Source organism: Ursus maritimus, unplaced genomic scaffold (assembly GCF_017311325.1).
Source record: "Ursus maritimus isolate PB19 unplaced genomic scaffold, ASM1731132v1 scaffold_16, whole genome shotgun sequence".
Lineage (NCBI taxonomy): Eukaryota > Metazoa > Chordata > Mammalia > Carnivora > Ursidae > Ursus > Ursus maritimus.
This window is the reverse complement of record NW_024424008.1, coordinates 2,410,056-2,421,359: the sequence shown is the minus strand read 5'-3', so window position 1 is coordinate 2,421,359 and position 11,304 is coordinate 2,410,056. Positions and strand designations below refer to the sequence as shown.

Below are 11,304 nucleotides of genomic sequence, written 5' to 3'. Positions count from 1 at the left end.
CACTGGGCTCCATGGTGGGCATGGGGCCTACTTAAAACAAACAAACAAACAAAACAAAACAGCAGTAAGTCCAGGAGATACAAAGATTTAGTACTTTCTTATGATGGGAGGAGGGATGAAATGGATAAAACCTAAATGAGTATCTCAGTAAAGTTTCCTGCCACATATATAAGTACTTTGCTTAGTACTTACTACACAGTAACTAATATTAATATTCTGCCCATTCTACCTGTCCTGACCTAACTCTATCCAGTTTGATTCCAAATTGGTAGAACAGTGTCTGTCATGCAGTGATGGAAGTCACTCCCCAGCACTAGAGGACCCCAGCATGGTGTTGCTGATATTCAAGATGTCTTCGGGCTTGCTGGCTCCACCATGAGGAATCCTCCTCATCCTGGAACTGCAGAGGCAGAGCTAGACTTGCCTTGGGCCCCAGAAGAGTTTTGTTTCTGCATCCAGAACAGGGAAGATGGCCAGAACAGGAGGATTCTATGGGGGCAGCAGGAGCCGCCTGTTCTAAGAGAGCCTTCTCCTGGGACAGGTATGCACATTCTAGTGGGTCAATGGAAAGCTTATTCTCAGCTCCCTAAATCCATCGGGTACCACAAAAATGGCTTGTATAACATACTCACCCATGTCTAGCTCAACACAATTTGAGGGCAGCGATGGTAGGAAAATCTCTTAAGAAATCAACATGCATCTTTCTCCAACATTAGGCCTTTACCTGTCTCAACTCCCATCTCTTTGGTTGCCAAATATATATTTGAGGATGTACGCTGTGTCAGGCACAGTTTTGGCCCTGAGGAGACAGAGATGAACAAGACAGACTGAGTGCCAGTTCTCATATTTTGTGAGGAAGAGATGAGAAATAATCACATAGTTTTAAATGAATTACTGTGCAATGATCCTCGTCGTGTCTCCTGACACCTGGACTCCAGCCATAGCCTCAGTTCCTACGGCTATCTGAGAAAGGTGTGTTCCCAGTCTCTCATGTCTGGGCGCACCTGTGTCACTGGCATCCACCGTATCTGAAAGGTTGTTCGGTGTTGAGGACACCAACAGTTCTGAGGGAATGTCTCCATGACCCCACATCAGCAGATGTTCCCACACACCCTACCCTTCATTCTCTCCTCCTACTTGTAATAATTATTCTTGATATTCAGTAATTGATGATTTGGCATCTTGAAATCATGGGCCAACCTGATCAGGGCTGTTTATATCTCCTCTGTGGTCTTGCTTTCATGGGTTCTTGAAAGTCGTATTACGAGCTCTCCACCCACAAGCTCCCATATCTTTGCTTCCTGCCCAGTATGGGATGTCCCCACCTAAAACCTTCCCGGCACGAGCATAATAAGAGTTTTTTGCCTGTGTTTTTCCCTTGCTCCTTCTCCTTCCTCACCACCCTGGTGCTTCCCTGTGTGGCCCTGCATGGGGGTGTGCCCCTTCCTCTTGGGGACTGTAAATAATAAATTCTTCTTTCAATGGCATTGACCTCTATGTGTCATCCCTCAGTCATACTGATAAATTAAATCCAAAGTACATGTTATTTTATTTTATTTTTTTTGACTATTCAGAACAGCTTTATTTGAAATAGACAGAAAGTGAAAGCAACCTTGATGTCCATCAATATGTAAACGGATAAACACATTATGGTATATTCATACATTTCCCATTGGTGATTTCATGACCTAAAACTTAAAACAAAGAAACCCAAGGTACATTTTAAAATGCCACCTGGCACAGCTTAGACCAAAGACTGGCCAGGCCCTGGAGGAGCTAAAGTTGTGACCAGGGTGAATATGATTCGGAGATGATATCAGATTCCTCCCCCAGAGACCCCACAACACTTTCTCTGCCCCAAGCCTGCAGACCTCCCTCCAAGTATGCCAAAGTTACTCAAAAACTCCCCAAACACTAATCTCCAGCTGTTCCCAACCAGGATGTTCCACTCCACCTCGTCTCCATCTGCCACTCTGTCTTTTGAAATATCATACAGAGGGAGGGCTGGATTTCTGGCAGCACCAAAGCCGGCTCTAACAACCGACAGGGTAGAGCAGGGCCAGGCGAGTGGCCCTGTGAACTCTTCTCCCCTTGAAATGCATCCCAGACATGGGGTAGCCCTGGCCCCAGGCTCCAGGGCTGGGCCAGAGGAAGGAAGGAGGAGCAGAGGTGTCTGCTCTGGTCCACTAAGCTAGGTCAAATCACTCAGGGTTCACAAAGTTAAGGATATACGCTCTGGAATGAACTATAATGGTCAGTGTGTATATGTGAATATACCTATGAAAGCATGTGCACACTTTCAACAGTGTGATGCATAACCCAGCTTTGCCTTGGCTCAGCACTGATTCTCAATTCATCATGCACCCCAGCCCCTTTGAATCAAACCCACTAGCTACTACACAGCCCATGCGCCTTGCCCCTGTGACTCAGAATTCAGACAGAATTCATCCTGGCCCACCATTGGCTTCGCCTTTTCCTGTCACTCCCATAAATGCTTAGTGAGGAAGCAAATACTTTACTGAAGTGCAACTTGCAGGCAACATTTGTGAACTTCCCATATGGGAGGCATTTAAAGGATATTTTGGAAGAAGAGGGCTCTGGGTGCATTTCTGTGTGTTCACAAGTGTGTGCACACCTGTGGAGGGCATCTGTGTGTCTATTGGTGGGTGAGTCTCAGTATATAGGTCTTTATGACGTGCATGAATGAATGTATGCATGTATAATGTAATATATATATATATTATATATATATATATATTTTGTGTGTGTGTGTGTGTGTGTAAGGCATACCTATGTTTGTGAGAAAGCATATGTGTTCTGAAAATGGAAACTCCGGAATATTTTCCATGGAATGCATCTTGGGTGCAGTACGTGTGTTTGCAGCTGTGCGCGCGCGTGTGCTGGGGAGTGGGGGACGAATGTGTGCTCTACTCCTATCCCTCTAGGTGAGCAGCTACCCTCAATCCATTCCCATCTCTGTACCCAGCAGGCAGGATGGCAGAGTTTCTGCAGGCAGGTGTTCCTACAGCTCTGGATTCCCTGGGAGGAATCCTAGCGCTAGGAATGGGTCACTGTGGGTCTGAGGGTCCCTCCTGGCCAGTCCTGCCCTCTCCACCCTGAGAAGTTCCCTCCCCAGGCTCGCCCTCATCATCAGCTTCAGCCAGTTCCTCAGGCATTGGCCACTCTCGAGTCTGCCACTCGAGCCGTTCGATGCGGTAAGCGATCTTGAGTGCGCTGGACTCCAGCTCGGCCAGGAGGCGAGCAAACTTGGTCTGTAGATCGTCGAGTTGCTCGTCAAGGCCGCGTAGCCGGGACTCTGTGGCTTCTTGTAGGGCAATCTCAGCTGCCTCTGCATTTACGTCCAACTTGTTCATTTTCAGCAGGATCTCACGGCCCTTTTCCTCCATCATGACCTGGGCCTGTGGATACTCGCTCAGGACTTCCCGCAGGTCCTCCTTGCTCAGGCAGAACAGGTCTGAATACCCTAGACTCTTGATGTTGGCTGTGCGGCGGTTCCCAGACATGTTTCCTGTGGCCCATGGGCAGACACGTGGGAGGACAGTTAGTCAGAAGAGGTGTGAGGGGGTTTTTCACTCCTGAAAGGACCCTCCCCCTCTATATTTGTGCTTTGGGGCCTCTCTGTTAATTCTTTCATTCAGTAATGTGACTGGGGACCAGGCCCTGTGCTGGATGGGTACAGCGATCTGCCTGCAAGAATTCACAGACTACAGGCGATAGACATTCAATGGGATAGTTACAAAACAGTATAGCTAGTACAGTGTAGACGTATGCCTCCAGTGCTGTGGGAAGATAAGTAAAGAGCCCCTCACAAGCTGGCAGAAACTTTTGGAAAGTTTGGAGGAAGTGATGCCTGACTGAGCAGAAGGTCAGAGAGGAAGGGCAGGGCTGGTGGGGGGAGGCATCCAGGCAGAGGGAGGAGTGTGAGCAGAGGGATGGGGGTAGGAGCCAGTTAGGTGCTGCAGCAAACTGTAAGCAGTCCAGAGTGGCTGAAGTACAGGGTGGGAGGAGAATGGAAAGAGGAGGGGAGAGCAGGGCACACTGAGTGTGGTAAGCCACGACAGGGAGTTCAGACCTTATGCCGAGGGCAGTGGGAAAGTACTGAAATATTTTAAGCAAGGGAGCTGTATGGTATGATTCATATTTTAGGAAGCTATTGGTGAGGTGTTGTGAGGAAGATAGATTAGGCTGACTGCTGCAAAGCTGAGAGCTAGAAGGACTCAGAAGGGGCATAGGAACTATCCTTTGTGAACACTTGCTGTGCTCCAGACATTGCCCTGAAGCCTTACCCACAGAACTCATCTGATCCTCCCAAATAACTCTTTGGGTTTTTAATATCATCCCTATCGGATAGATGAGAACATTGAGGCCTAAAAAAGGGAAATGCCTTGTCCAAAATCACATAGACAGCTGCTGACTGCATCCAGGAAGTGGAGCTGGAAGGGTCCTTGGAGGACAGATGTGAGGCCTTTGGAACAACTAGAGAGTGAGATCCCCGGGCTGACAGCCTGTGTGGCTTCAGTCAGTGACAGTGTGCTCTCCCCTTGCCATGTTCTCCCATCACCTGGGGCCTCAGTGCCCTTGCTTGTGATGAGGCATACCACCAACACCTACTTCACGGGCAGATAAAAGGAATCAATGAGCCAGTGTACACTACCTGGCCTGGCCTGGAGTTGGTGGAGTGAATGGCAATGCCTTCCCTCTACCCTCCTTTCCACTTGGCTGTGAGAAAGTTCCTTGTACTGACTCCAAGTGTGTGTACATAAGTACCTCAACGACCTTGGACAGTTTCCCAAGCATCACTGTACTCCAGTTTCCTTACTGTGAAAATACAGAGAATAGTATCTACCTGAGTTACGGTGAGAATTGAGTGAGTTGGTGCATATGAAGACTTTGAACACGGCATGTAGTAAGTGTGCCATAAATATAAGCTATTCTTATTCTTATCATCTCTGTCACTTTCCACTTGTCTGTTGGTGCCTCGGGTTGACACCCACAGAGCAGATCTACTTCCTCTTCCGAGGGATCCACCTTGTATACTAACTTTGGCTTTGCTTCTTCTCAGAGGACAGACCCTCCATGTCCTGCTTCTCTTGTGAGCCCTCTAGTGACTCAGGTAAGGCCAGGTTTCCTTAACCTGTAGGCCCTGAAGTAGCATCTGGTCTCAGTAGGGGGTTCTGCTCTCCCCCTCCCCCCCTCCCCCCAGCCCTGTCCCAGAACAAACGCTGAGCTGCCCACCTTTGATGAGGGTTCTGCTGTCCCCCTCCCCCCTCCCCCAGCCCTGTCCCAGAACAAACGCTGAGCTGCCCACCTTTGATGAGGGTTCTGCTGTCCCCCCCTCCCCCAGCCCTGTCCCAGAACAAACGCTGAGCTGCCCACCTTTGATGAGGGTTCTGCTGTCCCCCTCTGCCCCTCCCCCAGCCCTGTCCCAGAACAAACGCTGAGCTGCCCACCTTTGATGAGGGTTCTGCTGTCCCCCCCTCCCCCAGCCCTGTCCCAGAACAAACGCTGAGCTGCCCACCTTTGATGTTGATGATGCTGATCTCCCCAAAGTAGAGCCCTGCACCAAGCATGGCGTACTGTGTGACACCGTCATCTGCGACCACGGCCAGCTGACCCTCACGGATGATGTACATCTCCCGGCCAATGTCCCCCTTGCGGCAGACGTATTCTCCTGGTGAATAGGTCTGGGGCTGCAGCTTCAGCACCAGCTCCTCCAGCAGGCTGGCCTCACAGTTCTGGAATATCTGCACCCGGCTCAGAGTAGACAGGTGTACAGACACGGCCACTTCTGCCCGCAACCGCTCAGGCAAGTGCTGTAAGCTGGCTACCTCATTGGTCATCTTCTTGTTGATCTGCAGGTGCTGGTACCTGGGGGCAAAGGCAGTAATAGTTCCTCACCAGGCCCATACATGCCTGCCTTATTCCTTCCATCAGGGTTCAGCCAAGCTTCAGCCAAGGACCCAGTCACCCTGAGATCTCACAGGGGTCATGGGAATGCTGGATAGTGGCTGATGAATATCTTCACTCCAGGGTCACTTCACAGCTATGTTTTGACCTCTTCTTCCTCACCTGGGGCCCAAAAGCCTCCACCAGTTGACAATGAATAAGACACCCTTTACCTACTGTCAAGCTTTACCCCACCCTCCTTTCAGTGACGCCTCGTACCATCCCACTGATACCTCCTTCAATCACCGAGCTCTGTATCTAGCGGCCCTCTGCTTTAGCTCCCCAACTTGCTGACACTTCCTTTTGTTCATCCCATAGTATGGATGACTATGACTCAGTCAACCGTCTCGTTGGCCATCCCCTGGGAAGTATGGCTCTTCTCCCTTTACCCCTTCGAGGGCCTTCTGAGCCCTACCAGGCAGTGGCAGTTTTTATTCCAGGTTATCCTTCTTTGTGTATGAGTTCCTCTCCCTATCAATCTCTTATCCAACCCAGCCCCCTAAGCCCAGATGCAGCTAGCAGAAGACATTCTTTTCTCAGCCCCACCCAGTGAACCCCCGCTGATGAATGCCATGCCCTAGTTCCCCTGCCTGGCCCGCTAGGCAATAAGGGCCCTGCCACCTTCCTCAGGCTTTATCCAGAACACCTCTCCATGTCCTGGTCTGGGACCCCCAGGTACTCACCAGTCAATAACTCGCTGCTCTAGCCGGCGGTTGACGTGTTGTTGCTTCATGTACTTCTTCACCAGTGCGTGGTCCGGGTAGAAAGCTGCATCTGCAGTGTTCATGTTGTAGATAACAGAGCTCATGCTACCCATGATGGTGGCAAAACCCATGACAGCCAGCAGGAAGTCACCCACCATGAAGAGGTACTCCTCCTCCCGCGCTGGCAGGGGCGTATCGCCCACGGTGGTCAGGATCAGCGTGGAGAAGTAAAAGCTGTAGAGGTACTGGCGCCGCAGACGCTCAAAGCCAGGCTGCGCAGGGTCGGGGTACACCCAGGCGTCACGCCCGAAGCCCAGGTACCGGGACAGGGCAAAGTACAGACAGCTGTTCCAATGGATAACGACAAAAATGTAGAGCATCAGCTTGGTGATGCGAAAGGCGTTTGGGTAAGCTGTGCGGGTTTCTGTGCGGTCGAAGGCCTCAAAGAGGCGGGGCGCACGCAGAAAGCGGTTCAGCCTCAGCATGGGGGTGTGTGGGCCCAGCTGCATGTAGGCTATATCTGTGGGCATCAGGGAAACCAGGTCCAAGAAGAAGCTCCAGGTGCGAGCGTAACGGCTTGAAATCCTGCCCTTGTCCACCACCAGGATGCCCTGGTCCAAGAATCCTGGGGAAGGGGAGGCGGAGACAGGTTGGGATCAACCATGAGATGGGGTCAGGTATGGGGCTGAGTCAGGGCACCTGCCTGCTCCAGTAATAAGGGTGAGGGTGGGCAGGCCAGGTAGGACAGGGAGACAGACATGGGGACAGGGTGGGGGTGGGCATAACCTTGCTCCAGGGTTTCTGGGATGGGCATAGGGTGTTGTGAAGCATGGAGACCTGTGAAAGTGCTCTCAGGAAGGGGGTCACTTCCTCATGACTGAGAGGCCCTCTTTAGGAAGGTAACACGGAACAAGGTGTCAGCCTTGGGCCCACTGACCTGTGTGGAAGCGCACCACGATGTCTAGTAGGTATAGCAGGTCACTTGTGTAGTCTAGCACTAACCAGGCCACCAGATAACCATGTTGCAAGTCAGGAAAGCAGGCTCTGCATGGTGGGGACAGAAGAGGTTGGCTCAACAGCACCCTCTGTGTAAGGCAATCTCCCCAAGGCACTCAGCACTCTGCCTTGGGCCCTCTCTTCCGTGCTGCCCCTCCTTCTGGCCCTGCCCAAGGGCCTGCCCCTTTCCTTGGCCTGACTCTTGAGCCCTTCTCTCTGCTTAAGGCCCTTCTTTCAGCCCTGCCAAACCTGCACACGATGATGATGAGGTTATACATTACTGGGAAGACCATCGTGTTTAGCCACCAGTAGTAGTAATCCCCAGATGGGTCTAGGACAGGCAGCGACTTCCTGTGGAAGGAAGAGGAGAAGCAGTGTTTCATTTTTTTTCACCAGAAATTCATTGTTGAGTTTGTCACTGGGGGCATCAAGAAGAATTAGGCTCCATCCAGTTAGGTGGACAGATCTGACACAGGGGACCAGGATCTCTCACCTGGCCTTGGATGGGGCAGAGGGGCTGGACTCCGTTGTCTTCACCCTGCTGTCCTGGCTCATGCTTCCGTGGCCTGATGCCTGGATGTGGACTATCCAGGGCCTTTGCCTATAGGTGGCTTCAGGAGGTGGGGACTAGTGCCCGCCTGGCTGTCTGGAAGAGGCTGCCCTTGGTCTCCAGCTGCGATTCCTCTGCCTCTGACTTCTGAAGCTCTTAGCAACACAACCAGGGCCAGCCCCTACTGAAGGGGCAGAGGCAGTGTGGCTCCAGCGCCCCGCCCTGTCTCCCAGGGCCTGGGCTTACACCTGCCCAACTAAACATCCCTAATGAGGTCCCTGGAGAAGGTGGGGGTGCATACCTCAGAGGTAAGGCTGGGCCTTGTTTCTTCCCCCCCCTGCCAAGATGAACTACTTAGGGGTCCTCTAAATCAGGAGACAGGGGTGCCAGAGTAGGCTCAGATAGTCATTCTGTTTTACTTTGTGCAAGTTCTCTGCTTGGGCTTCATTATTTATTCATTTAACAACTATTTACTGAATGGCTCATTTGTGTCAGGCGCTGGATTGTCTAGGGACGGACAATGCTTGTCATATCAAATGTGAGCTCTGTTTTCATTATCTGCACCCTTGTCTACATCCATGCTCACTTTACCTCATTTTTAAAATTTTTTATTTTTTACCTCATTTTTTAAAAAAGATTTATTTATTTTAGAAAGATGGAGAGAAAGTGTGTGTGTGTGCACGCACAGGTGGGGAGGGTCAGAGGAAGGGGGAGAGAGACAATCCCAAGCAGACTCTCCTCTGAGTGTGAAGCTTGATGCGGGGCTTGATCTCATGACCCCGAGATCATGACCTTAGCCGAAATCAAGAGTCAGACTGCTTAACTGACTGAGTCACCCAGGCACCCCCACCTTACCTCATTCTTACTGGATGAATGTGATGGGGGCCATTCTGTGGGGGTTTTGCCCCCATTCCTTTCCTGTTACCTCTAGTACCTGATCCCATCGGCTATTCCATGTATTATCTAGATCCCCAACCTCCTACCGTTTTCCCTTTCTATGAACATGCTTTAATCTCTCCCCTACCAAAACAAAAAAAAAAAAATCCTGAAAATTCTCCCTCAACCTGATGTCCCTTTCACTTCTATCATCTTTTCTCAGTCAACAGGTCATCATCAGAACACCTGCTATGAGCCAAGCCAATATTATGCTCAGTATTGGGGATAAAAGATGCATGAAACACACTCCCTGCCCTCTAGAAACTCAGAGTTTGGTAGCGGAAATAGTCGGGTAGATAGGCAGTTACATATCAGTTTGATGGGTACTCTATTAGGTGGCTATACACTGTAAGAAGGGTCCCAACTGAGTCTGGGTTCTGTAGGATGAATAGGAGTTAGGTCTAGAGATGGGAGAATGAAAAGCAGTAGAGGCAAAGTGCATAGAGTGTGCAAAGGCATACAGACTTTAAAAAACATGGGTGACTGGGAGACATCAACTGGTTTCTGTAGAGAGTGTGAGGGGCTAGGGGTGCAAGATGAAGCTGAATGGAGAACAGAGGACAGCCCAGGGAGAGCTTTCTTAGCCATTTTATAAAGCTGGGGTTTTATCTTAAAGCAATGGAGAATCTGTGAAGTGTTTTGCATGGTTAAGTGATATAGTCAGATACGTGTTTTTGGAGCGTTTCACAGAAGAAATGTCTATAGTCCCCAACATTTTATTTTACTTTTTTGAAATCCTCTTTTCCCATGGCTTTTGTGACACCATAATTTCTTGCTTTTCTATTTATTTTTTCTTAGTCTTTTCATAAGTTTGTCCACCCTTTCTGTGTTGGCATTTTTTAAGACTCTGACCTAGGCCTTCCTCTCTTTCCACGCTCCTGGCTCTCTCTGGCCAATCTTGGTCTCCCACAGGATCCCGTTTCCCATCTACTGACTCCCAGGAGCTCTGAGCTGCAGACCTATCTATACCACTAACTGCTCAGTGGATATCCTTATTTATTATTATTACTATCATCATTATTATTATATGACATTGTGGCAGTTTTTAAACATGGTCACAAATTCTTTGACACTCCTCCCTTGTGACTGTTTTAACCAATAGAATATATATAGCAGGAGTGATTTCTGAGGCTGGATCACGAAAGGCCATGCAGCTTCCTTCCGGTTCTCTTGGGAATGCTCATTCCAGGGTACTCCATCCTGGAAATTTAGCTGCCATATTGTGAGACGTGCAAGCCACAAAGAACAGTCATGTCTCTGTAATGTGTTTGACAGTCCCAGCTGAGCTCAGTCTTTTAGTTGTCCCAGTCCAGGCACTGGACATGTGAAGAAGAGTAAAGAAGCCCTCAGGTGACGCTAGCCACCAGCCTCAAGTCACCCCCTGGCATTCAGGTGTCTTATATGAGGCCCCAGGCATCATGGACTAGAGACAGCCATTCTTGCTGTGTCTTGGTTGAATTCCCAGAATCTGTGAACGTAAAGAAGCGGTCGTTGTTTTACACTACTAAGTTTGGGATGATTTGTTATGCAGCATAGTAACCAGAACAAATTTTATATATATATATATACACACACACATTTCCTAAGTATACAGCTTGATGAATTTCATAAAGTGAACACACCCATGTAACCAGCACTCACAGGAACCCCACTCTGCCCCCTTCCAGTCATTGCTTTTCCAAGTGTAATCACTAGCTTGACTTCTAATACCATAGTTGAGTTTTGCCTGTGAATGAACTTATATAAACTAGCATCAGTTTTTAATCCTTTTATTTTCCTTTCATACACATCCATTCATCAAGCCCTGGTGCCTTACCTTCATGTCCACATGTCCTTTCTCTGTAACTTTACTACTTCAGTTTGGGCCTTATCCGTTTGACCATGTATAAAATTCTTTATAGTTCTCTGTTATTCCAAGGATAAAATCTAAACTCCTTTACATGGCATACAAATCTCCCGTTCCTGACCTCTGTTCATGTCTTCAGCCTCATCGCTTAGTGTTTCCTCTGCATGTTGCCTGTGCTCCAGACATGCTGTACTGATTGTAGTTCTCAGAGCACCTCCCCACCTGTTGTTCATTCTTCCTTGCCTTGGTATGGGCTGATCCTTTGGGCTGAAACTTCCATTTCTTTTTCTTTTTAAATACTTTTT

General features: G+C 49.3%; 1 protein-coding gene across 1 annotated transcript; it reads right to left on the bottom strand.

Moving 5' to 3' along the window:
• Positions 1–3,068: 3,068 nt before the first annotated feature.
• CNGA4 (cyclic nucleotide gated channel subunit alpha 4) lies at positions 3,069–8,222 on the bottom strand. The gene is made up of 6 exons (XM_008711002.2): positions 8,161–8,222; positions 7,917–8,018; positions 7,609–7,715; positions 6,651–7,296; positions 5,540–5,889; positions 3,069–3,529 (listed from the first exon to the last, which is right to left on the bottom strand). The coding sequence occupies exons 1-6, from the start codon at positions 8,220–8,222 to the stop codon at positions 3,069–3,071; spliced, it is 1,728 nt and encodes a 575-aa protein (XP_008709224.2).
• Between the last annotated feature and the right edge of the window lie 3,082 nt (positions 8,223–11,304).

Coding starts and splice junctions, on each gene's coding strand:
- CNGA4 (XM_008711002.2), bottom strand. CDS start 8,222: ATGAGCCAGGACAGCAGGGTGAAGACAACGGAGTCCAGCCCCTCTGCC. Junction 8,019..8,160: donor TCTGCCCCATCCAAGGCCAG/GTGAGAGATCCT, acceptor TTCCTTCCACAG/GAAGTCGCTGCCTGTCCTAG. Junction 7,716..7,916: donor CTCATCATCATCGTGTGCAG/GTTTGGCAGGGC, acceptor CCCACCATGCAG/AGCCTGCTTTCCTGACTTGC.